This window comes from Bolinopsis microptera, chromosome 2, assembly GCF_026151205.1.
Source record: "Bolinopsis microptera isolate Bmic1 chromosome 2, MBARI_Bmic_1.0, whole genome shotgun sequence".
Lineage (NCBI taxonomy): Eukaryota > Metazoa > Ctenophora > Tentaculata > Lobata > Bolinopsidae > Bolinopsis > Bolinopsis microptera.
Window position 1 is genome coordinate 10699138 of NC_087073.1, and position 27997 is coordinate 10727134.

At 40.3% G+C, this 27997-nt stretch overlaps 1 protein-coding gene across 2 annotated transcripts; it reads left to right on the top strand.

The window, feature by feature from the left end:
• Positions 1-227: 227 nt before the first annotated feature.
• On the top strand, positions 228-27719 carry LOC134811669 (uncharacterized). 2 transcript variants are annotated; one of them, XM_063818696.1, is made up of 12 exons: positions 228-406; positions 784-988; positions 1084-1308; positions 1570-1667; positions 2201-2332; positions 3352-3526; positions 4752-4852; positions 7636-7717; positions 8061-8206; positions 11629-11755; positions 11972-12042; positions 25259-27719. In XM_063818696.1, exons 1-12 carry the CDS (start codon positions 242-244, stop codon positions 25346-25348), a joined length of 1617 nt encoding a protein of 538 aa, XP_063674766.1. In that variant the 5' UTR covers positions 228-241; the 3' UTR covers positions 25349-27719. The 2 variants fall into 2 exon arrangements, with proteins under 2 accessions (XP_063674766.1, XP_063674767.1); XM_063818697.1 differs by having other exon boundaries at positions 238-406; positions 1570-1662; positions 2196-2332.
• Positions 27720-27997: the final 278 nt, after the last annotated feature.

Below are 27997 nucleotides of genomic sequence, written 5' to 3' on the forward strand. Positions count from 1 at the left end.
TATTTGCCTGATTCAACCTGTCGTTTCTATTTGTATTATACCTTTAAATAGCTTTATAGACCTTTTACTACAAAAAAAAGTTATGAGCAAGTAAGAACACGTGGTTTCACACATGTGTAACTTTGGGGGGGGGGGGGACTCGTCCCGCTCTCACAAGTACTATGTGAACGGGGAAATGTCGGCTCCCTGACTGCGGTTGCCCAAATTAATTAATTAATAACTAGACCACATTTTTTGAAGGATGGCTTTTGTGAGTAAAATCCTTCGTCAAAAGGTTCCCTTAGGGAGACTCCTCTCATACCAGTCATTGTACGAGTGCACAGAGAACCACGGTTTGGTCCCACCATCAGGATCAACTCATCAGTCTATTATTGAAAAATTGTCCGGCAACTCTACAAACACAGTGGTGAGATGTTTTAAAAAATTCAGCTGTGCAAGTTTTAATTTAAATTTAACAATACAGCATTAACACACTGATTTCTGCATAATTGGGAGGATACGAAGTAAGCACAGTAAATCAGGGTTTTGGCTTATAAGTATTCGTGTGCAAATTATGGTTATGGTGGATAAGGAATCAGGTTTAAATGGGTAGACATGTGAGCTGATAAACCTGAAAAGCTGGCTTGAAACCAGTGTACTATTTAGGATAAAATCAAGCTCAATAGTAAATTCATTTCAAACACATCAGAGAAAAGGAATTGGTGCTGCTAATCGGGGAGTTTTATTGTTCGTAACTATTTGTAATACAAAGAAAACGTACAATTATTCAGCCAATCCCCACAGGAGAATATGATGACTGGGAAAGTCTTATCTTTCAGTCAGATTGCTGATGATACTTTGAAGGCAGCTGCAAAGATAAAAGCATGTGGAGTAAAGCCAGGGGATCATGTCATGCTGTTCAGTCCAAACAATGAAAACTACATTGCAGCTCTAATCGGATTGATGTCCATTGGGGCAATACCTTGTCTTGCAAATCCTGCCTACACAGGTAACCACCTAGTAACCACTTAGTAACCACCTAGTAACCACTTAGTAATCACATAGTTACAACATTGAAACCACATAGTTACCACTTTATCTCAGAGTACGAACTTGGTGAAATTTGCAAGGCAAGTGACGCAAAGTTCCTGATCGGATCCAAAGCAAACGGACATGTAGCTAAGAAGATATCAGAAGACCAGAACGTACCGGTACTCTGCAATGTGGATGACTTGCCGGAATTTAGCAGTGGCTGTGCTCCAATCAGTGAGCTGTATCCTGCTGATCTGGACGATGTTGCTGTTATCGGTTACAGTAGTGGAACTACAGGTATGTTATATATATACCATCTAGTTACCCCTTAGTTACCACCTAGTTACCACTTAGTTACCACATAGTTACCACATTGTTACCACATTGTTACCACGCAGAAATCGTATAACAAACGCAGTTAGCGTTCTTGAAATAAACTTTCAGCCTCAATGGGCCTGACTAACGCACAAACTTGGTCCATAACTAAATTAAAGGGCAAGCAATTAATGAGCAGTCTAATTCTAATTATGTTAATTATGATGTAATATTATTCCATAGGATTACCAAAAGGCGTACAACTGACACACGGTAACTTGGCGTATCAGCGCACTATGGTTGGTTACGAGAAAGTGTTTCCTAGCTTGGGGGCAACTCAGGTCAGCAGACTTCAAGTATAACTTTATATCAGAAGATACCCCGTCCTCTCCCCCCCCCCCCCCCCCCCCCCCCCCCCCATATCCACACATCCAACCTAGGTGGGAGAAGAAGAGGCTAACCCCAACCTCTCCAACCTCCCCCACCACACCCCTTCCACACCCCTTCCACACCCCTTCCACCCTCCTTCCACCCCCCTTCCAACCCCCTTCCAACCCCCTTCCACCCCCCTTCCACCCCCTTCCACACCCCTTCCAACCCCCCTTCTACCCCCTTCCACCCCCCTTCCACCCCCTTCCACACCCCTTCCACCCTCCTTCCACCCCCTTCCACACCCCTTCCACCCCCTTCCACCCCCCTTCCACCCTCCTTCCACCCCCCTTCCACCCCCCTTCCACCCTCCTTCCACCCCCCTTCCACCCCCCTTCCACACCCCTTCCACCCCCCTTCCAACCCCCCTTCCACCCCCCCCCCCTTCCACCCCCCTTCCAACCCCCCTTCCACTCCCTCCTTATGTTTCTAACAATCACCTCAGGCCCTAATAATGCCGTGGTACCACGCATTTGGTTTCACTCAACTCAGTCTCAGTATTGAGATCTCGTCGGATATAAAGTTCCTGTCTCACTTTGATCCCGCCATATTCCTCAACACTATACAGACGCACAGGGTGAGCTCATTTATCTTACTTTAGTGTTAAATCAACAAACTATGTAGTGAAGGGAAATTGTCTGAATGTTTATTAATTTGAAGCTCCTTGGTTAATTTAATTAATGTAATGTTTCTTAAATGTTGCTCAATTTAACAATTTATTCTTTTCAAACTCCTTAATTAATCTAATACTTCTTGGATGTTGCTCAATTCATTAATTCTGAATAGTCTGTACGAGGTAATGACTGGTATTAAGTGAATGAAAACTTACCTAGATTGCAAAAAGTGTATTAAATTACACATTATATTCGAATATACATATTAGGACCTTTTTAAGGGTACGTGTCCACTATCCACTCATTACGAGTGTTTTATAACACGACATGTATCAGAGGCAGTGGTACCACCACTTCCGTGGTGTTTAGCTTCTTGCAAACTCTTAGTTGCCAAGTAACCACTTGGTTATCAATGTAATCACGCCACCCACACAGTGATAGCCTTTCTCTGGTGTAATTGTAAAGGTAGGATTGGTTACCACCTAGTAACCACCTAGTTACCAGCCAGTAACCACCTGGTTACCCGCTCTGTCATTGTAAAGTTGGTGTCTTGTAGCTAACACCCTGAAAATACCAACCACATTTTAGCTACAACCTAGTTACTAAACAATAACGAGCCAGTAACCACCTAGTTACTACATAGTAACCACGTAGTTACCACGTAGTAACCACGTAGTTACCACCTAGTTATCACCTAGTAACCACCTAGTTACGACCTAGTTACCACATAGTTACGACCTAGTTACGACCTAGTTACCACCTAGTTACCACCTAGTAACCACCTAGTTACCACCTAGTTACCACCTAGTTACCATCTAGTTACCACCTAGTTACCATCTAGTTACCACCTAGTTACCAGCTAGTTACCACCTAGTTACCATCTAGTTACCACCTAGTTACCATCTAGTAACCACCTAGTTACCACCTAGTTACCATCTAGTTACCACCTAGTAACCACGTAGTAACCACCACCTTGTTTCAGCCCGCAGTATTAGCAGTGGTACCTCCAATACTGTTGTTTCTAGCGAAGCACCCTGCTGTAGCACAGTTCGATCTGACAAGTGTAAAGGAGTGTATATCCGGAGCTGCACCGCTAACACGTGATCTGATAAACGAGCTAATGACCAAACATCCTAACTTAACCGGCTGCAGGCAAGGTTAGCTGTTTATTAGAGTTAGTAGCTTATAAACCTTTATTAAGCTGAAAAATAGTTTTATCAAATTTATGCAAAGACTAGTAAGCCAGTAACCACATAGTTACCACCTAGTAACCAGCCAGTAACCCCCTAGTAACCAGCCAGTACCCAACCTGTAACCAGCCAGTAACCACCTAGTTACCACCTAGTAACCAGCCAGTAACCACCTAGTTACCAGCCAGTAACCACCTAGTAACCAGCCAGTAACCACATAGTAACCACCTATTTACCACCTATTTACCACCTAGTTACCACCTAGTAACCACCTAGTTACCAGCCAGTTACCACCTAGTAACCACCTAGTTACCAGCCAGTAACCACCTAGTTACCAGCCAGTAACCACCTAGTTACCAGCCAGTAACCACCTAGTTACCACCTAGTTACCACCTAGTAACCACCTAGTTACCAGCCAGTAACCACCTAGTTACCAGCCAGTAACCACCTAGTTACCACCTAGTTACCACCTAGTTACCGCCTAGTAACCACATAGTTACCATTTAATAACCAGCCAGTAACCCCCTAGTAACCAGCCAGTAACCAACCTATAACCAGCCAGTAACCACCTAGTAACCACCTAGTAACCAGCCAGTAACCACCTAGTACTCTAGTAACCATCCAGTAACCAATCTGTAACCAGCCAGTAACTAGCCAGTAACCACCTAGTAACCAGCCAGTAACCACCTAGTTACCACCTAGTTACCACCTAGTTACCGCATAGTTACCACCTAGTTACCACCTAGCCCATCTAGTTACCACCTAGTTACCAGCCAGTAACCACCTAGTTACCAGCCAGTAACCAACCTGTAACCAGCCAGTAACCACCTAGTTACCACCTATTTACCAGCCAGTAACCACCTAGTTACCAGCCAGTAACCACCTAGTTACCGCCTAGTTACCGCCTAGTTACCACCAAGTTACCACCTAGTTACCAGCTAGTAACCACCTAGTTACCACCTAGTTACCACCTAGTTACCACCTAGTTACCAGCCAGTAACCACCTAGTTACCAGCCAGTAACCACCTAGTTACCACCTAGTTACCACCTATTTACCAGCCAGTAACCACCTAGTTACCACCTAGTTACCACCTAGTTACCACCTAGTTACCACCTAGTTACCACCTAGTTACCACCTAGTTACCACCAAGTTACCACCTAGTTACCACCTAGTTACCAACTATTTGTACAGGTTATGGGATGACCGAAACTACAGCGGGTGCAGTGTTCCAGATGACTGGTTGTACTAAACATGGCAGTGTTGGTACTCCATTACCTTTCTGTAAATTCAAGGTTAGTTATATTAAATAACTTAAACAACTTAATGTAAGGTTAGTTATATTAATATGGTTATATTGTTATTATATATATAGTTAGTTACATAGTTATCCTCCTCGTCTTTAAATTTCCATACATTTTCTTTCTAGAAGAATACTTGAAAACTCGTGATTTAAGGACTAAGGATGTAACAAAGTTAGTGAGTTACTGATCTCATGTGACAAAGTTACTGATATCATGTGACCATGTGAGAGGGGGGGGCTGTGAGACTCAATATGATAAACTGGAAGTTTCAGCTCCTAGTTACTCGAGGTGGCTTTATAACCTGGGCCAAGTAGCACTCAGTCACATCTCTCATTATCCCCTGGCTATATATTAGGGAAACTATATTTTTGATGATTCTAAAATTATAAAACATTCTCTTCAAGAGTGCCGTTTATTATTTCCATGTATTAGCAACAAGAGAAACGCCATTGTCGGACGCAAGGAGAGTGAGGACTCCTCAAACTACATTAAATATATTCCTTCTGTAACATCCTCAATAAATATAATGCTTTTGGACACGAAGGGAAACACACAATGTAAGGCTTGAAATCTTCGTAAAACTACATCATTAGAGCCTGTAAAAACATTCAACTTTAAGATAAGCACTCTATCAAGTAAAATTCATATATAATTATAATCATCATAGTTTATTAACTCAAACGTAAAAATTGGCAGGCAATAAATGTATTTATTTGTCTTAATACTCACAATTTGAATACGATGTTGTCACATTGAAACGTTGAATAATTCCTTTCCTGATAAGAGCCTTTTCTTTGTCGCACCAAACGGGATCAATAGAAATTTACCCAAGAAAACATTTCAACTATGCGACTCATAACAAGAATTGCGCCGGTTAGCGGACGCTAGATTTCCATCGCCCGTAATTAATTACAATTAACAATCGTTTCATATTGGTTAAATTACCAAATTTCTTTGGGGCGTTACAGAGAACAAAATGGAGGGATTGCCGTTGTCAATTATTTGAATCGAAAGTTAAACGACCGGACACCGTAGCGCAGCCTGTGCGGTGATATGCATGATGCAGTTAAAAGGACATCTGTCCGACAGCGACTCTTGTCCGACTCAATATGTTACCAGAAAAAAAAAGACATCTGTCCGAAATTGTGATCTAATTGCAATAAGACACATTTCCATTTTCCAATTAGAGACATGATCTGAACTGAGATATGACCTGAGCTGAACTCTACCATAGTTTATTTTCATTTGATGTCAAAAATTGGACAATAGTTTAAATGTTATATAAATAACTGATCTCCATACCGCTCTCCTGTGTGTAATGTAGGCTGTGATGTGATTGGCAGCTTGTTACAGCTTGTTAGTGTACGGCTAGCATGATCCTGTCCTCAAATAGTCAATCACGTATCGATGGATCAGATCTCAATGGATCAAATCAGCATTATATTAGGACTGTGGGAGCAACGTCACAAGATTACACGTGAGCTTGTGAAATACGAACGTGATCTGAAATTGCAAATGTGATCCGAAAGTTGTACAGATGTCGCCAAAAACGACTCCTATCTGACAGCGACTCTTGTCCGAAACCGGTAATTCGACTGTCGGACAGATGTCACCCAATCAAATCTGTGGTAGTTAATACAATGTGAATCATAATAAAATGTATCGTTCATTTCGTCTAAATATAATGAATCAATCTATGGGCAATCATGTTCAACATGATAGTCATAACATCATAATTTATACAACAACATAACGGATTACTAATATCGGGTTGCACCATGACCAAGCACCCACAACAAAATGAGAAGTTTGTATCGCATGAAGTTAACGAAAGCTTAAACGACAAATATCAATGCGAATCAAAATGTATAATAGCGAAAAGAGATATACATGCGCGCCGTACACGATTTATTAGCTCGATTCTTGGTATAGAGTACACCTTGACATAAAAGCATTGTAAAATGCGCGCGCGACCATCAAAAGATAATTTGTAAAGGAGCACGTGTTTGCGGAGGTTAATGCATGTTTTGCTTTGTGACACGACGAAAAACCTATACCCACTATACCCATTCTCAAATCCTACCACTTCTAACCATCTATTGCCTTTTTAGGCGATGGAAAAAATATTACAATCCGGATTTTACGTATTTACTTGTAGTTGTGAAAGTATTTTAAAACTTTAATTACGAATAAATACTCAGAAGTCAAACATATTTTCACACTGATATACGTTTACCGGGGCTGGTTTACAAGGCTAACTACTAGTAACCATAGTAATCATAGTAACCATAGTAACCATAGCTCCATAGTAACCGAGGCTGGCCAGGTTTACAAGGCTAACTACTAAATACTAGTACTCCCTGTGGTTACAAACCTAACAAATACAGCTTCTCAGCATTTCATTACACGTGTAATATTACACGTGTAATATTGAAACCCTTGATTAGATGTTATTATATAGTATCTTAATTCTTAATATAAGAAGTATTAATGTTACCGAGTACCGAATGTTACTGAGTACTGAATGTTACTGGGTACTGGATGTTACTGGGTACTGAATGTTACTGGGTACAGCTGAATGTTCAGCTACTGTCCAGTGTCCACATGCTATTAGTAGCTGAGAAAATATGATAAAACCAAGCTTGGTGCAATGTATGTAAAGTAGTGCAGTGCCTCATTACTCTGTAGGTAAATTTGATGTTTGGTTCTTATAATCATAATTAAATTAATAAACCTGCAGATAATTAATAACCCACTATTTAACTGTACTGCAGGTGGTGGACCCTAAAACTGACGAGGCAGTGTTGGACGGCGGGTCTGGGGAGATACTGCTGGGTGGTCCCTGTGTTATGAAAGGTAGGGGCTGGTTGATCTGTTAAATTATAGTATCCTAAAAATAATGGTCTGCTGTATGTTTTGTATGATGATCAGGCTGTGTTACCCCCTTGTGTTACCCCCCTGTGTTACCCCCTTGTGATACCCCCGTGTGTTACTACTGTGTTACCCCCTCTGTTACCCCTTGTGTTACCCCCTCTGTTACCCCCTTGTGTTACCCCCTGTGTTACCCCCTGTGTTACCCCCTGTGTTACCCTCTGTGTTACCCCATGTGTTACCCCCTGTGTTACCCCCTGTGTTACCCCTGTGTTACCCCCTGTGTTACCCCCTGCGTTACCCCCTGTGTTAACTCCCCGTTGTACAGGATATTACAAGAACGACAAAGCAAACTCAGAGACACTAACAAGTGACGGGTTTGTACGGACAGGAGATGTAGGAACAGTAGATAAAGAGGGGGTCCTCTACATTACAGACAGACTCAAGGAGCTCATCAAAGTTAAGGGTTATCAGGTAACCATAGTAACCGTAGTAACCATAGTAACCGTAGTAACCATAGTAGCGATACTAGTAACCATAGTAACCGTAGTAACCATAGTAACCGTAGTAACCGTAGTAACCATAGTAACCATAGTAACCACCGTATCTACAGTACTCTATACAGAGTAGTTTAATTTATGAAGGATTATGAAACAACACGACTGATGAAGGCACTCATCAGAGACAGTGCTGATGAAGGCACTCATCAGAGACAGTGCTGATGAAAGCACTCATCAGAGACAGTGCTGATGAAAGCACTCATCAGAGACAGTGCTGATGAAAGCACTCATCAGAGACAGTGCTGATGAAAGCACTCATAAGAGACAGTGCTGATGAAAGCACTCATCAGAGACAGTGCTGATGAAGGCACTCATCAGAGACAGTGCTGATGAAGGCACTCATCAGAGACAGTGCTGATGAAGGCACTCGTCAGAGACAGTGCTGATGAAGGCACTCGTCAGAGACAGTGCTGATGAAGGCACTCATCAGAGACAGTGCTGATGAAGGCACTCATCAGAGACAGTGCTGATGAAGGCACTCATCAGAGACAGTGCTGATGAAGGCACTCATCAGAGACAGTGCTGATGAAGGCACTCATCAGAGACAGTGCTGATGAAGGCACTCATCAGAGACAGTGCTGATGAAGGCACTCATCAGAGACAGTGCTGATGAAGGCACTCATCAGAGACAGTGCTGATGAAGGCACTCATCAGAGACAGTGCTGATGAAGGCACTCATCAGAGACAGTGCTGATGAAGGCACTCATCAGAGACAGTGCTGATGAAGGCACTCATCAGAGACAGTGCTGATGAAGGCACTCATCAGAGACAGTGCTGATGAAGGCACTCATCAGAGACAGTGCTGATGAAGGCACTCATCAGAGACAGTGCTGATGAAGGCACTCATCAGAGACAGTGCTGATGAAGGCACTCATCAGAGACAGTGCTGATGAAGGCACTCATCAGAGACAGTGCTGATGAAGGCACTCATCAGAGACAGTGCTGATGAAGGCACTCATCAGAGACAGTGCTGATGAAGGCACTCATCAGAGACAGTGCTGATGAAGGCACTCATCAGAGACAGTGCTGATGAAGGCACTCATCAGAGACAGTGCTGATGAAGGCACTCATCAGAGAAAGTGCTGATGAAGGCACTCATCAGAGACAGTGCTGATGAAGGCACTCATCAGAGACAGTGCTGATGAAGGCACTCATCAGAGACAGTGCTGATGAAGGCACTCATCAGAGACAGTGCTGATGAAGGCACTCATCAGAGACAGTGCTGATGAAGGCACTCATCAGAGACAGTGCTGATGAAGGCACTCATCAGAGACAGTGCTGATGAAGGCACTCATCAGAGACAGTGCTGATGAAGGCACTCATCAGAGACAGTGCTGATGAAGGCACTCATCAGAGACAGTGCTGATGAAGGCACTCATCAGAGACAGTGCTGATGAAGGCACTGTCAATACAGTTTACTTGGCGAGAGGCGTGATTCAGCTCAGCACTTCAACTTCTACTACCGATATAAATAAGACATGATATTATATGGGCTTAGTAAAACAAAATTGTTTAGTAAAACAAAATTTAAATTTTATTTCCATTACAGTGAATAATGATATCATAATAAGTATGAATAGACATCCGGTAATAAACTTGTTAGGTCCAGATGCCGCCCGACTAACAAAATAAAAAGAGCTAGCTTACATTTCTCTAATTCTCTCTTCTCTGTTATCCGAGAACGTTCAAACGAAAGTTTCACCAACTTTTTAACGGTTCTGCTGGATTAAAAATACAAGACTCTTCTAGTGAACCTTAGTTTCTGCAGTGGATACAGTTATCATGGTAACATGCTGGTTACTGTGGATACAGTATATCTAAAGTGTACAAACTGTGTCATATTACCTTAGGGTCAATAAATTTGGTTACCATAATCTTAGTCACAAATTTCGCAAATTTTTAGTCTACAACAATTTTAGTCACATTTTTCAACTTTTCGAGACCATTTTCTATTCCATTTACATAAACAACGAAAAATTTAGTCTACCCCGTCTGAACATTACTGATTAAGCTGCAATGCATTACTCAGGAATTTCAGTGACATCAGATCCAGAGTTTGTGACTCTGTATCACTAAGTTCTTCAGTACACTGTTCAGTTTCTTTTTCACCCTTTTTCGACTTTACCATTTCTGTCGGTTCGACGTAGTTTATGTCGATATGATCCTTCAGCCGTATCAACAGAGCATGCATTGGGATGGATCGATTAAAAATATAATGTCCAAGAGGAGCTCTAACCCTTTAAGTGCAATAGGACTTTGGTACGGTTTTGTGCAGTAGGCTGTAGGAACGGTGATGTCATTATATTAATTATAAACAATGTAAGCTTAATAATATTCAATATTCATGTCATATGATATGGTCTACTGAAATTTTGGTCTGCTTTGAAATTAGTCGCCGAAAAATTTAGTCTCATGAAATTTGGTTTACAACAATTTTAGTCAAAAGTTTGACTAAATTTATGGCAGACTAAATTTGTCGTTCTTAAGGGGGGGGGGGGGGGGGGGGGGTTCACCCTGATTTTGTTGTGAAACTTGGTTTCGAGATAGCAGTTGACCAACAAACAAGGACCAGTGATCGAACTTTTGAGGGGGTCTCGGACCCCAACCGCCAAACGGTGCCCGCGGGGCAGCCACGCCCATATTTGGTCCAAATTAGGCCCAATTTAGCTAAATAACCTCAACATGCCTGAAACCCAGGTATTAGGTGCTCTACTTGTAGCTAGTGGTCCCCTCAACTCGTATATGAAATTTCATCATGTTTAGACAAAAAATGACTGAGTTATGAGCCAAAAACAATATGCCCATATTTGGGCATACGCACCAAATTTGATCGATTTTGGCCCATAAATTGGTCAAATATCAGTATTTTTGAATGAAACCAACTTTATATAGAAGGTAAGCATATACTTCAAATTCTCTATGATTATCAGCTCAGTATCTACCTAACTGTAAATTCTATTTTCAAATAATCGCAAAAAATATACAAAATTGCCCATATCTCAGTTCGAGATATTTACGAAACTGATTTCGCTCAAAAAAATAGAACTCGATAGGGTTTTAATATTTTTACATGAAATTTTCAGAATCAATGTAAGCATTTCGACCTTAAGTTTTAATATGGAATTTTGAGTTAGGCCTTTATAAAAATTTGGCGGCCAAATTCTGAAATTTGCCGGGAATGTGTTCTAAGTACCCACTACTGACTACCTAGTAACCACCTAGTTACCACCTAGTTACCACCTAGTAACCGCCTAGTTACCGCCTAGTTACCAGCCAGTAACCAGCCATTAACCACTGTGTTCTAAGTACCCACTACCGACTACTACTATTTGTTAGGTAGCACCAGCAGAGTTAGAAGGAGTATTAACATCACACCCGGGTATTGCTGACGCTGCTGTTATTGGTATCCCTGATGAGCGAGCTGGAGAAGTGCCAAAAGCTTTCGTTACTCCCAGCCCTGGAGGTAGGTGTTATCTGCACACAAATAATAATAATATTATATAATTCATTGGTATTTCCATCAACGATTAATCATTGTAGTCATCGATATTCCCAGATGTGTGTCCTGGAAAAATACTGTTATATTTTCTAAAAGTCGTTATTACACAGAAGTGACCACTTTGTGAGGATCATATGACATACATTTCACACTTATCTTACACTTTATAATACGTTACAGCGAATATCACTGAAGAGGATGTGAAGAACTTCATAGCTTCTAGACTTTCTGTTGAGAAACAGCTGGGATCTGTAAGTTACTCACTATGTTATATATAATGTAATCTCATTATATATTCTTGTAATAGTAAATGTGATTCCAGCAGTAATATTATGAATTATCTATAAATTCTCTGTCTCTCATAACTAGTAAGTAACATCTAATTTTAACCGCATAACTCTGTAGTCCTCTCTCAAACCTTTTAAAAATTCAGTCTATAACTTTTATTCGTTTATTCGTTTATTTGTTTATTTTGTTTCATTAATGTGGCAACAGCTCCCCACTGTTAAATGTATTCACTTGTATATACCCTGACGCACACGCGCCTTTTCTTTCAAATGAAGTTTATTAATTCTGTATAATAATATTCAAATCCCTTGGGGCACATACCTTCACCCAGTATGGAATTATCATGTTCTTACTGCTCGATTATGGTACTTTATTACACTACTTTTCTCATGATCCTATTTTTATTCAATGAAAATTGAATATGTCATTAGATTAGTATTTCCAGTGATGATGTAGCAACTGTTTATCGTACTATTTATTACCCGTAGCAAATCATGGCTGACAAATCAGCACTCACAATCACATAGGATACAGTTAGCTAAATGTGTTTACACTACCATATATCACGTTATCGTATTATTATCATGTTAGATTTAATTGTGATCTTGGTTGGTAATAACAAACTCACATTATTTTTACATGGCTATCTGTATTATAAGACACTTATTCACATCAATTACATTATGTTATTAGATGAAAGTTAGTGAGTGTGACTGATTGATTTTCATCTCCAGCACATTCCTCCATTACACTTTCTGATACAGACACTGCCACTTCGCTAATCGGAAATTGAATTTCCCGGTCGTTACTATACGTACGCGGCGAACGACATACGAAAAAAGTATTGTCTGCTCGGCGCGCTAGAACTTGTGGTTTAGCTAGCTAGCGCTAGTGGATATTACAAACGTGAACCGTACTAGCACGGCTAACCTCTATCAATATTATAGAGGCCTTCCAGCGGATATTTAGAGTACGTTACGTTCTATTCTATGAATGCATGATATTTATGGAACTTTGGGTATTGTTAATGTTATTAAACGTAGAAAATCAAAGTGTTCGTTAAATGATAACCAGAATGTCACGTGACCAGAGTAATCATCAATCAGATGTGTCACGTGTCCACATTAATCTAGAGTAATACAGTGGAGTTATGAAATAGTAATTATTAGTGTAATCTGCCAGCTTGCTGACAAGGCGGACCATTAGGCCCGTCATTCAGCGGCGAATCTTTATAATTATCTCATATTACAGGGAGCAGGTGCCACGCTATCTGTTTCCCAATTTACTCTAGCTTTATTCAGAGGGGATACTGTACGAGTGCTGTGACATGTGCTGACCGTGAATTACAGTGGACTGCTTATTTATCTCGTATCTATATAAGTTGACATGGAGGCAACTTCATTACACGACGGCTGCTCTGATTGAATATTTAATATTGCATTGCTGCTCACACATATTGAAGTTCACAGTTGTGCACCATTTTAGTGCTGTCAGGTTTTATTGGGTTGAATTTTAGCGCTCTCTGTAAATTGATTTTATACCTACTTTATACAAGTACTCGAGTAGACTATTCTAGAATATCAAACACGGGTTTAGACTTTAGCCGGTCTGTGGGATCACATGAGATCCCAGTTTAAACTTTATAAGGCATGATTTTCATACATAATCTGAGCAACATAGTGTCATTAAGAATATTGTTTTGCTACTTAAAATTAAGTATCAATCGCAAATGACAGCTGCTCAGTTTTTCAAAGGAGCACCTGTTTGAACTTTTGATTTCTGTGCCAGTTTGTGGTAGTTGTACAGCAATACTAAGGTAATGGGGCTACTGCGGACCCTCCACCGGCCAAACCTTGTTAACAAAGCCGCGGTCAAGGTTTGGTGAACGGTAGTTAAAAGCGCTTAAGGGACATAAGTCAAAGTGGTAGAGCAACATCATGTAGTGGATATCTTGAGGAATGACTAGTAGTTAGGTAGCATGTAAGGTTGCTTCTTCATAAATCGTCTTCCTACTCCGATAATAAATTACATCAAGTCTTGAAAATTATTCGAGAAGAATACCAGTTTATCGTTAACTTAGAGTTAGATTTTTATTTAGCTTTTTTATTTCCCCACTCTCCATGGTAGATTTCCGTTCATTTTAGAGCCTCATTTAATCAGTCGGTCTTACTTAAGAACCTCTCACCCTCTAAGAAAATCTTGATAATTATCTCATATTACAGGGAGCAGGTGTCTTCTTCTTCTTCGTAGGGGGCTGTCGTCAATATCACTAATGGTAAGATCGTGACCACTGTAATGAGTGTAAGATAGAGCATTGGAGCCCTGTGCTTACCCCGGTAAAATTAATAAAGCAAGAAAAAAAATGTTTAGATTTTTGATCCTTGGTAGTGAGAATTTGTCCACTATGTCTGTCACGCTAAGATAAAATGAGCCAAAGTATCCTCGTTGGTAAGACCATTTCGGGCACTGGCCAATAAAGTGGTTCATTGTCTCCTCCTCCATGAGACAGTGTGGACAAATTTTGGGGACCGTTGTCGGCTTGAACTTATTAATGTGGTATTTTAGTTCACAATGTCCAGTAAGGAATTGTGTTGCTGTTCTTGTGCTCTCTTTGCCAAGTTTCGGGATTGATCTGGCGAACTTATGTCTCCATACTCGTTTGAAGTGAGTGTTGGGTAAAGTTCTCCATCTTTCCCTCATTTTCCGGTGACTTATACTCCGCAGCGCTCCCTTCCATAATACCTTTGGTATTGGTAGTTGCACATGAGCGGAGTCCAGGTGTCACGCTCTCTGTTTCCCAATTTACTCTAGCTTTATTCAGAGGGGATACTGTACGAGTTCACTGACATGTGCTGACCGTGAATTACAGTGGACTGCTTATTTATCTCGTATTTATATAAGTTGACATGGAGGTAGCTTCATTACACGACGGCTCTGATTGAATATTTAATATTGCATTGCTGCTCACACATACTGAAGTTTACAGACTATTTTAGAATATCAAACACGGGTCTAGACTTTAGCCGGTCGGGTATCTGGGACCACATGAGATGCTCATTTTAAACTTTATAAGCCATGATTTTCATACATAATCTGAGCAACACAGTGTCATTAATAATATTGTTATAACAACAACAAAGAGATGTTTGGCAGAAAATAAAATCCCTTACAAACAAGAGAGTAAACAGATCTGCGGCAGTGCGGGATAAGAATGGGACACTTATATCAGATCCCGAAGCTCAGTCACATCGCTGGGCCGAATATTTTGAAGAACTCTTGACGCCAGCAGCAGATGCGGTGGATTTCTCTCTATTGGATGAGGACGAAAAGGTACTTTCTTTTGAATATCTTAGTAATGATGATGAGCCACCGTCCTTGTTTGAAATTGAGGAAGCTATCAAGAAGTTGAAGAACTACAAAAGTGCTGGAATTGATGAAATTTCAAATGAGCAGTTAAAGTACGGTTCTCCTGGACTTCTGCCTTGGTTAAAAGATTTGTTTGAAACTGTATGGAAAAGTGAGGATATTCCTAGTGATTGGAGGAAAGGAATCATCACCATCATCCCAAAGAAAGGGGACCTCACATGATTGATTGGGAATCGAGCGGTTTACTCGATTAATGTTTACTCAAAATTATAATACAAACAGTAATAGATAGAAAATAGTAACGTTAAAGAATTCTTTTAAAAAAAACCCTCTGGAAAGGGCACTGCACACGGTTTATCAAAAAGTACACTGTGATCATGAAGTACTATGAACTACAGATTTAAAAAACACAACGCTTCACGCTACACATGATATTACACATCCATAACCTATAGGTTAAGAAGTTTAGAATTGCACTGAACAGCTTGGACTATTGTTTTTAAAATTTTGTGCAAAATTTTACCATCAGTGATTAATGATTTTGGCCGGTAACTCAGCGCTTACAGTAATTATGAGTGCGCGATTGAGATTAATGTATGGAAAAAGAATTTAGCGGCAGTGAAATGCTTGCTTATCTACGCTAAGTGGGGGTAGTTATGCGAGCGGTTATTATATTGGTAGTCAGTAATTGCGAGTTGTCATTTAAATTTGTGTCATTTAGTGTAGTTTCTATGTGCTGGGTTGTGTGATTTTCATACTGCTCCCTGTTGCAAGCCATTAATTAGACAGTAGACTTAATTTAAACTTAGATTATATTCGTTTCAGTTGAAATTCGATTCAGGTTAAATGTTAAAATTTTAAATTTCACGTCTAGACTGTCTTAGGCCAGGAACATTGTGCAGTAGGAATGGTTGCCACTCGTTAACATCACCATCACTTTGAAGATTAAGTAGCATTTTCTTGGCACTACTCTTGAACAGATTTATCGAAAATAATGTCGGAAGTGTAGTAACGTCTGCTTTGTCTGCGAAGACAGAGAGCAGTGGTCCCTTGTAGAAAATACTGTTTTGAAAGTGTCTTTTCCCGTATAACTGGAGCCAGGAGCAGGCTGACGTGTGATCAGAAAGTTTTGTGGGTATGTCGGCGGGAAAAGCTTGAGAGATGTTTTTGGGGACTAATTGTGGCATGTTTTTAACTTTATGCATCAAGATAATTGAGTTGTAAACGATAAGACCATGCACAGTGAGAATTTCATGTTCACTGAAAAATGGCTTTGTGTGTTGTGGTAAGGCACCTTCCTTAAAGTAGTAGTTTACGAAGCCAGGCATAATAGCCCTTATTCCTTGCTTCTGTTTGCTGAATAAAGCATCTATATGGCTTTTTGCAGCAAAACCCCATATCAATGAACAATAGTTTATATGAGATTGTACAAAGCTTTGGTATATCTGGAGTCTAACTTTAATCGGCAGCCGACTTTTTATTTTGTACATAATACCAATATACCGCATCATTTTCGCTTTAAGAGCAGTAATGTGACTGGTCCAGGTCAATTTTTCGTCAACAATTACGCCACGAAATCGGGCCTCAGTTTTTCGCTCAATAGTGGTGCCTGCAATTTGAATATTTACGTCAGGTGTTGAGGTTCTGTTGGGTGAGAGAAGCATGTAGCACGTTTTCTTAAGGTTTAACGAAAGACCATTTTGATCTACCCAGTTTATCAATAAAGGTGAAAATTCGGTCATCTTTTGTAGTATTTCTTGATGATTTTTACCTGAGATAATTATGTTTGCGTCGTCAGCATATAAAACAAATTTAGCGTACGATTTGATTTTTGGCATGTCATTGATATATATTATGAAAAGTAAAGGTCCTAAAATACTGCCTTGCGGCACTCCGTGTCTCATGGACTGTGAGGAAGAATTTGTGCCCCCTATTGAAACATACTGACTCCTGGAACTTAGATAAGACTTGAACCATTGGTGTGCTAGTCCTCTTATGCCATAATGATACAGTTTGTCTAAGAGAATATCGTGGGAAATTACATCAAACGCTTTGCTAAAATCAAGTAGGAGGAGTAGAGAGACCTCTTTTTTGGAGAGGTTGTGTCTAATCGTGTTGGTTGCATCAAGGAGCGCATGTTCACACGACCGACCCGGCCGAAAACCGTATTGTCCTTCAAATAAAGTGCTATGTCGCTCCAGGAAGTCAAGGACTCTTCTGTGCATGAGTTTCTCATAGATTTTTGAACATATTGCAACAACAACAGAGGGATAACTCTACGCTCCACCGTATCGAAGTTATTTCAAATCGTGTTGTTAAAAAGACTAAGTAATGGGCTTGAAAAGTTACTTAGAGAAAATCAGTGTGGTTTCAGGAGAAACCGTTCTTGTATAGATCAGCTATACTCCCTTCATTGTATAATACACAATTGTATAGAATTCAACGTCCCTTTGTATATAAACTTTATTGATTTTAAAGCTGCTTTTGATTCAATCAATCGTGACTTTATTTGGAAAGCTTTTGAACATTATGGTCTTCCAACAAAATACATCAATGTTTTCAAAGCGTTCTTTAGAGCAACTGAAAGTGCAGTTCGTGTCAATGGAGAATTGACAAGATGGTTTGATGTCGATTCGGGGACTGGACAAGTAAAGGTGATGTGCAAGGGCCTCCCATTTTCAACCTTGTACTTAACTGGGGATTAGAACTTGCCGAGAAGTTTAAAAATATATCGCGTGGTTTTACTCTTCAGTACAGACAAAGTTCCAGACAACCGGAAAAATGTGTCATTGATTTGGACTATGCTGATGACATAGCAGGCATGGATGACACTGTCGAGGGACTGCAAGAAACAACGGACAATATTGCGAAATACTGTGGGCTTGGGGGTTTAAAGATGAACGCAAAGAAAACAGAGATCATGGTAATTGGGAAAGATACGTCGCAGCACCCACTCCCAGAGAATAGGACCATAGATATTACTGTCGATGGAAACTCTGCAAAGCAGGTCACTCAATTCACTTATTTGGGTGCCAAAATTACATCGGATGGCAAGATCGATAAAGAAATAAGTGTCAGGATTGGAAAAGCAACCGGAGCTTTTAACCAACTCAATAACATTTGGAAGAATAAGAACATAAGCATTAACAACAAAGTGCGAATCTACATCGCAGCTGTTCTTACCATTCTGACCTATGGAAGTGAGATATGGAACACGACTCAAGTGCAGACAAGAAGATTAGAGTCTTTCCATCAGTGCTGCTTACGCAGAATCCTGAGAGTGAGGTGGTTCCATCGAGTAAGAAATGAAGATGTTTTAAGAAGGGCTTCAATAACTGCTCTTACTGACATAATAGCAACAAAACGGCTACGTTGGTTTGGACATGTCAGTAGAATGCCTGAAGATCGGTTACCTAACTATCTACTTGAATGGAAACCCAAGCATGGGAAACGATCAAGAGGCAGGCCTAGGAAGAGCTTAAATGATGTATTTATTGAAGATGCTGAGCAGAGATTGGATCGTAATGGACTCACGATTGATTGTATGAGAAGATTGGCTGCAGATCGAAAAGGATGGAGAAATATTACCCGCCGAAGTTGTATAATACAAAGTAATGACGCAGATGACGCAGACTAATCCTTTTAGATGGAGATCTCGCCATGTAACATGTATGTTTGCTACTTAAAATTAAGTATTAATCGTAAATGACAGGTGCTCATTTTTTCAAAGACATTTGTGCAATAACAGTATCTTTTAATCGTGACGTCCGTCCTTCATTAATCCACAACTTTCAGGCTTGTCACAAATGATAAGTTGCTATCACACTTCAAGTGACAAGTCACGTGTCACCCCGCCCCCCCCCCCCCCCCCCTCACAGTAAACTTCAAGTCACGTGTCACCCCGGCCCCCCCCCCCCCCCACAGTACACTTCAAGTCATGTGTCACCCCTCCCCCACAGTACACTTCAAGGAAAAGTTGTCGTGTCTGTTCTGTCGCCTTTGATTGATATCAGGCATTAGAGATGTATCAACTTCATTATATTGTTGTGTACTCGTTTTAGCACAGTATTTTAGCGTAGTATTTTAGAGCATATATTAGTGTACGACATTTAGTACAGCAGGGTAGAGCAGAGAGTTCATCTTAACATCTCTGTTTTGATTATCAGAGGGTTCATTTAAACACCTCTGTTTTGGTAACAAGGAGGATAATTTGGGAATTGTTTAGAGATTGCTAGAGAGAGTTCATCATTAACTCGAGGGTCACCTTATGTTGGTAAACAAACAACCAGTGACCTACCCTGGTCACTGGTTATGATCTTAAGAATTGAGGCCGATAGCCTTTAGTAACTGTTCGTTTAATTTTGTGTGGGTAGTTAGGTTGCCCTCCTAGTTAACCACCATATATCCTATGGTTTTGAGGCTAAGAGCTCCTTTTGTCGCTTCTCCTTCTATCATCAAGTCAATGGGGATGATTCTGGTGATGATGTCTAGAGCTGCTCCAGGAGTTGATGGCAGCCCTGTTATGAGAATGTTCCCCAGCCGCTGTACGCTGCTTAGAATCGTTAAGTTATGTTTTTTGGATAGACTATTGAGCCAGATTTTCGCAGCGTATGGATGGTCTGACAACGGCTGTATATATGGTCTGACAACGGCTGAATATATATATATATATATATATATATATATATATATATATATATATATATATTCATTTCATGGTCTTCGGAGTGAACCCCCATGTTGGTCCAATAGCTGTGTTCGTTCCACGTGAGTTTGCTATCGGGTGTTACCCCTAGAAACTTAGTGGAACTTCGCATATCTATTTCTGTTCCGTTCACTGTTAGAGAGAATTCCCTTTCCTCCTCCAAATGAACATAACATGTTTTTAGTGTAATTAGCTTCAGCCCGTTATCAGTGCACCATGATGGCTTCAAGACTTTTCTGCGTCATCTCTCTGAGATGACAGCATCAAAGCCTTTGTTGCCTTCCCTTTAGCGTGGCTAATAGAGCAAGATCGTCCGCGAACCCTTGCAGGTCATATGGGATCTTGTGTCTGATGTAGGTAGTATACTGGTATTATTGTACGCTTGACTTATTCTGTATAACCCTGTAAATTATACACATTAGTGTATGTGAGCAAGTTCTACATAATCTTAATACAGTGCAGGTAAGGTTTGTTCTCTCAACGTGTCTTATTTTATTATAAATAATTTTACTTTACTTGTACTTGAAAAGGTCTCCTCCTAGTCGTTGGAGTGGCCTGCACCACATAGTAACTCCTTTCTCCGATGTATTAGGCCTCTCCAATGTACCCTGTTTGTTGCTTGTTGTTCTGCATCTTCTATCGTGATGTTATCGACACCTGTGAAGATTGCTGCATCCTCCCGGACACATGACAGCCAGTTTTTCCGAGGTCTACCTCTTGATCTTTTACCATGCTTTGGGATCCAGTGCAGAAGATAGTTGGGTATTCTTTCTTCTGGCATCCTCACCACATGGCCAAACCATCGGAGCCTAGCTGCTCGTACGAAAGTATCAACAGGTGCGATGTTGGCCCGCTTACGTACGTCAGCATTAGATACGTGATAAAACCATTTGATTTTCAGGATTCTTCTCAGACATCTATGATGGAACACCTCAAATCTTTTCATCTGCGTCTGTGTGGTATTCCATACCTCACTTCCATAAAGCAGTATAGTGAGGACAGCCGCTTTGTAGATCCTGATTTTAGTCGGTGTCTTGATGTTGCGACTGTACCATATACTGCTAAGCTGATAGAATGCCCCAGAGGCCTTCTGAATTCGAGCTGATAGTTCTCTGTCAATTGTTCCATCCGCACTGATGATAGCACCCAAGTAAGTGAAGCTGCTGACCTGCTGTATTGGGAGACCTTCCACATTGATGTCCATAGTGTCGTCTTTAGAATACGGCCTCTGCGATGCACTTTTACTGACAGCCATGGTCTGTGTTTTGCCAGCATTAATCTTCAGACCCGCATAGGCACTGTATTTGCAGAGAAGGTCAGTGGTTTCCTGCAGCCCCTCTTTTGAGTTATCTAACATGGCCATGTCATCAGCGTAATCAGTGTCCAAGAGATGTTTCTCTTCTACCCCGGGGGCTGGCAGCTGTAATAGAGCCCCCTTACTAATGACCTTGTTCAGTTCCATAAGGTATGCAGAGAAATTCAGACAAAAGTTGAATACTGGTGGTCCCTGTATATAATCACCTTGCCCAGTTCCCGAGTTGACATCAAACCAACCTGTAACCTCTCCATTGACCCTAACAGCACTAACTGTGTGAGTAAAGAACGCCTTCATGATTCTAATATACTTGTCAGGTAAGCCGTAGTGCTGCATACTTCTCCAAATGAACTGCCTGTCAATTGAATCAAAAGCTGCTTTGAAATCAACAAAATTAATATACAGAGGGATATTATACTCAATACATTGGTGTATAATACAGCGGAGTGAATAAACCTGGTCAATGCATGAGCGATTCTGCCTAAAACCACTTTGATTCTCCCGGAGAAATTTTTCCATGCCATTGCTAAGTCTTCGCAGGAGTATCATCTGCAGGAGCTTCGAGGCTGTGGATCTTAATGTAATGCCTCTGTTGTTAGCGCAATGAGAGGTGTCACCCTTCTTTCCAACGATGATAATAACACCTTTGGACCAATCCTCAGGAATCTTCTCATCTTCCCACACTTTCTTGAACAACACAACTAGTTGATCAACTAACCCATCCTGTCCATACTTAAGTTGCTCGTTGGTGATACCATCCACTCCTGGACTTTTGTGATTCTTGAGTTTTTTGAGGGCATCAACAATCTCGTTTCTTGTAGGAGCCTCATCCGAATCGGAAAGGTCATCAAAACTGGGTTGAGGAGAGATGTTGTCTAGGTCGGAAATATTGGCCTCTCGCGGGGGCGGGTTCAATAGCCTTGAGAAGTGCTCTTTCCACCTTTCTTTCTGGGCATGTGGGTCGGCAATCAACTGGCCAGATACGTCTCTAACTGCAGTTGACTGCTTCTTCTTCTTTCCAGATATGACATTAATCTTCTGCCATACCTCGCGTTGCTGACCTTTTCTCGCAGCTTCTTCCAGGTCATCAGCCATTCTAAGTGCCCAGTTGTTATCGTCCACCTTACTACTTTTTTTAAAGAGCTTATTCAATCTAGAATACTCTGACCTGTTAGCGTTTGAATTAGGGTCTTTACGCTTAAATTCTTTACGGTTGTTCAATAAATCTTTTGTCTTCTGAGATTGGTGCCTGTCCTTCTTTTTTCGAGGTCTTTGCCCAAGGATTTCCATGGAGACTTGTTGGACAGTTGTCTTGAAGTTGTCCCACATTGATTCCAGGTCAACCTCAGGTTCCAAACAGTCAAATTTGTTTCTCAGAACAACATTGTATTCGGAAACAAGTGAATGATCACGCAGATGCTCAATAGCAGGAATCTTAAGCTTACGATCCTGCTTCTTTTTCACTGACATAAGCTTCATTCTCAGTCGTGCTCTTACCAAATAGTGATCAGACCCAATGTCAGCCCCCCTACAAACTTTTACATTTAGCAAAGAGCCTCCAAACTTCTTACTGATACAGATATGGTCTATTTGGTTTACAGTACGACCATTAGGTGATCTCCACGTACCTTTATGTATATCCTTTTGCTGAAACATAGTGCCACCGATGGTAAGTTGGTGGGCAATGCAAAGGTCCAACAATCGGGTACCATTGTCATTTGATGAGCTGTGAAGTAATTTTACTGTTTAGTTATTCTTTTTAACTAGTTTACAGTTAAGTGTTTGCTCTGTAAACTTTGATAATCTTCATAATCATGAAGCAGCATGTATGTAGCTAGCATCGCTTTTGTGTATAAATACATTCCTATTTCCTCTGGCAATTAGTTAACTGTAGTACAATGTACATATAATACTGTAATACTGTAGTTCAGCTTGCTGCGTGTTGTTCAGTGCTCCATCCTTTAAATGCTCGAATTATTCTTATTTCATATGTTCCTGTGATTTCACCACTTCATTATCCAGTTATAATATACATAATATACATAATTATTCCTAATTATGTCACCTGTTTATCACCCTGACACAGCACTCTCTCTCTCTGTAATACTTTATATTAACCCGTATCTCAGCTACACGTTAACTGACCCTTCTGCGCTTTTAAATTATTAAGATAATGTTTATGTTCATAGTAACTTTAGCAACTACTCTAGTAGCTTTAGCAACTACCCTAGTAACTACAGTAACTGTCCGAGTAAGTACAGTAACTACCCTAGTAACTATACTAACAGTACACAAGAATGCGGTAAGACATAAAATAGAAAGAATGGTTGTAACTGATGTTCATGTTGCAGGATGTTGCTGTTAAAGCCAGTATGGATATACGCAGTGGTAAGTATGTGGGTAGCCTGTGGTAGAGCTCGCTTCTCCTCCCTCCCAAACATCTGGCACTCTCCCTACCTCTCCGTCATCCTGCTGGTAATCTCCTCTGTCTTTGTTCCTCTGGAGACCTGGATAGTACTCCGTAACTTCGAGTGGGAGACCATGTTCCGGGTCCCTCCCACCCCGGCTAACATCAGTCAGGTGGTAACACTCGCTAATCTCAGTCACGTGATATCTACTATTGTAGGGTACAGGATCAGCACGTCTCTTCTGAATAGGTACGGTGTTAAACCTCTCGTTAGATCCTCCCTCGCCTGCTTTACCCTGTTCTTTGTTATAGTGGGTCTGTTCCAGGACACTCTGCTCTATGCGGGGTCCAGGCTGGAGTACCACAGGGGCGTGTCCTCGACCCTCTCCGACTTCCTCCGCTCCACCGCCTTCATTGACTCCTACATAATATTCACCGTGGTGTTTGGTATTCCCTTCCTCTGTCTGGCTGTGGTTTGGAACAGTGGCTATACTCCCCTGGAACACCGCTGCTTCCTCAACTCACTCTACGTAGAATCGAAGAAGCAGGTGGTGTTCGTTAACCTGGTCCTGATCCTGCTCTGGGTATGTGGACTTTTCCCCGGTACCTTCAGTTTGTCTCGTCTGGGTGTCATCAATCTCCTGCTCATCATAGCGCACCTTGGTGTAGTCACCCCTCTTCTGTTTTCTTCAACTAAGGAGTCTAAAGAGAACACAGAGTCATAATTTGAGTAGAAACTTTAACAATTTTCAGTCAGAAAGTGAAACCTGGAACGTGGAAAAGAAAGATTGAAGTGTTTTTTCAACTCATCGTGCTAGCTAAACAATAGAACACTTATTGTGGTGAAAGAGACGCAGATTGTTCTTTATGGAGTTTTACTCGAATAAGATAATGACAATATCTAATTTCTGTAGCCCGAATTAACGATATCATCATTAATTTTAGAAACACCTCGAAGTTCGAGTATAGAGTGATTTAGCACGCTATTTTGTCACTGTAAACATTGAGATTTCTTTACTTTCTATAATTATATAATTAATGTTAATTATATAATTAATGTATTGAATTTTGTGCTCGAAACTTTTACCCTGTTGGTATTTTGACGGGGCGGGAAACCGAAAGTTTCGCCTCGAAAGTCGACACCTTGACAGTTGACACCTTGACACATTTCTATTTTATATATTTGACTGGTTTCACTCATTATTCCCTTTTGAATTTTATACGAGACGTTTTTATTGCTTCTTTATATAATAAGCTATTAATCTCAATCTCTCATTATTTTATTTATAAATCAACCATACTAATAAATGTTGCATTTTATTTTTTTGTCTCGAAAAGACTTAAAGTTTAACAGTGTTTTGCTAGAATAACCGAATACTTCGCCAGGTGGAGTTTATGGAGGCTATCCCAAAGCTTCCCTCTGGTAAGATTCTAAGAAAGGATCTAAGAAAGCTAGAGGAGTCTAGAAGAAAGTGAAACTCAGACATTAATCCTGAGAGGTGCCTGATAACAGTTGCCTGATAACAGTTGCCTGGTAACAGTTGCCTGGTAACAGTTGCCTGGTAACAGTTGCCTGGTAACACTAACAGTTGCCTGGTCACACTAACAGTTGCCTGGTAACAGTTGCCTTGTAACACTAACAGTTGCCTGGTAACACTAACAGTTGCCTGGTAACACTAACAGTTGCCTGGTCACACTAACAGTTGCCTGGTAACAGTTGCCTGGTAACACTAACAGTTGCCTGGTAACAGTTGCCTGGTAACACTAACAGTTGCCTGGTAACACTAACAGTTGCCTGGTAACACTAACAGTTGCCTGGTAACACTAACAGTTGCCTGGTAACAGTTGCCTGGTAACAGTTGCCTGGTAACACTAACAGTTGCCTGGTCACACTAACAGTTGCCTGGTAACAATTGCCTGGTAACACTAACAGTTGCCTGGTAACAGTTGCCTGGTAACACTAACAGTTGCCTGGTAACAGTTGCCTGGTAACACTAACAGTTGCCTGGTAACACTAACAGTTGCCTGGTAACAGTTGCCTGGTAACAGTTGCCTGGTAACAGTTGCCTGGTAACAGTTGCCTGGTAGCAGTTGCCTGGTAACACTAACAGTTGCATGGTAACAGTTGCCTGGTAACACTAACAGTTGCCTGGTAACAGTTGCCTGGTAACAGTTGCCTGATAACAGTTGCCTGGTAACAGTTGCCTGGTAACAGTTGCCTGATAACAGTTGCCTGGTAACACTAACAGTTGCCTGGTAACACTAACAGTTGCCTGGTAACAGTTGCCTGGTAACACTAACAGTTGCCTGGTAACACTAACAGTTGTCTGGTAACACTAACAGTTGCCTGATAACAGTTGCCTGGTAACACTAACAGTTGCCTGGTAACACTAACAGTTGCATGGTAACAGTTGCCTGGTAACACTAACAGTTGCCTGGTAACAGTTGCCTGGTAACACTAACAGTTGCCTGGTAACACTAACAGTTGCCTGGTAACACTAACAGTTGCCTGGTAACACTAACAGTTGCCTGGTAACACTAACAGTTGCCTGATAACACTAACAGTTGCCTGGTAACAGTTGCCTGGTAACAGTTGCCTGGTAACACTAACAGTTGCCTGGTAACACTAACAGTTGCCTGGTAACAGTTACTCTGTTTAGTTTGTTCTGAGGACTTGTCTATCTGAATCCGTTGAAAAAGGTGCCATTTACAATCTATCATTTTTAGGTCAGGGACTTTTTAAATTTCTTTCAATTGCCACTCCATACTTTTAGATTTATTAAGATATAACATAACACAATTAAATGTAAGATACGTAGATTATTCAGATTTAAGCATGGTAGAAATAAATGACATTTGTTATTATATTAGAGTGATAGCATTTTTATGTGTTTATGTTTAATGTTTATACATATATATATACATATTATAAGTGCCAATAAGAATTGCATTTGGCAAGATCATGGGTCTTAATAATGGTTCTCTAAAAACAGCCATTGTCATATTGCGTTTAGAATTATCCATTGGCATCAATACGCTATAGAATGCAACAATGAACAAAGTATGTTAGATGGATTTATGAAACAGTTTTTTTCTAATTCATCAGCATATCTTACCATATTACGGTTATCACGGTTACCATGTTACGGTTACCGTGGTAACGATGTTACGGTTCTGCCTGACAGTTATCAACAGACACCAGATTAGACAACTAAAATCTGACATTTTCTTAATTAATTATAATTAATAATTTCTGTGTAATGTGATTTGGAAATTAAAATACCAAATTAATAACAAAGATTTTTATACTCGATTGCATGTGTGATACGATTGATGACATTTGCATATTTGCATATTACCATGTCCGACTTATTACAATTATTAAGACTAGACAATGGAAATTTATTAACGGACCTATAATAGATTATGTCATAAATGGAAGCGCACCAAATATTTTACTTGCGTTATTTAACGGGTTAGCTTTGAAAACAAAGCACCTTGATGAAAATTGGAGTTTTTAAACATTTTAGTTTGAATTTTTATCCCTAAAGCAGTAGAAGTATAGTAAGTTTAAAGTTGGACTAATTAAATTTCACCTATGAAGAGGTATTATAAAAGGCATGCATTGCCGAATTTGATATTGGATTATTAGTGAATTAATTAGTGAATTGATTAGTGAATTAATTAGTGGATTAATTAGTGAATTAATTAGTGAATTAATTAGTAAATTAATTAGTGAATTAATTAGTGAATTAATTAGTATGATAGTTTGTATTATTGTTTTTATCTTCAGTAGTATTCAGAATATTGTCAATTGAAGCCTATAGCTTTCTTTTGTTTTGGCTAACTTATTGTCTTTTCTTGTAGAAAATCCGTGTATAAATCTGCTTGTAAGAAGTTATAGGGTAGGTGCTATAGTTACTAGGGTAGTTGCTATAGTTACTAGGGTAGTTGCTATGGTTACTAGGGTAGTTGCTATGGTTACAAGGGTAGTTGCTATGGTTACTAGGGTAGTTGCTAGATGGTTATTAGGGTAGTTGCTATGGTTACTTGGGTAGTTGCTATAATTACTAGGGTAGTTGCTATGGTTACCTCAGTTAAGTCTAAAAAAATTGTCCCGCATTC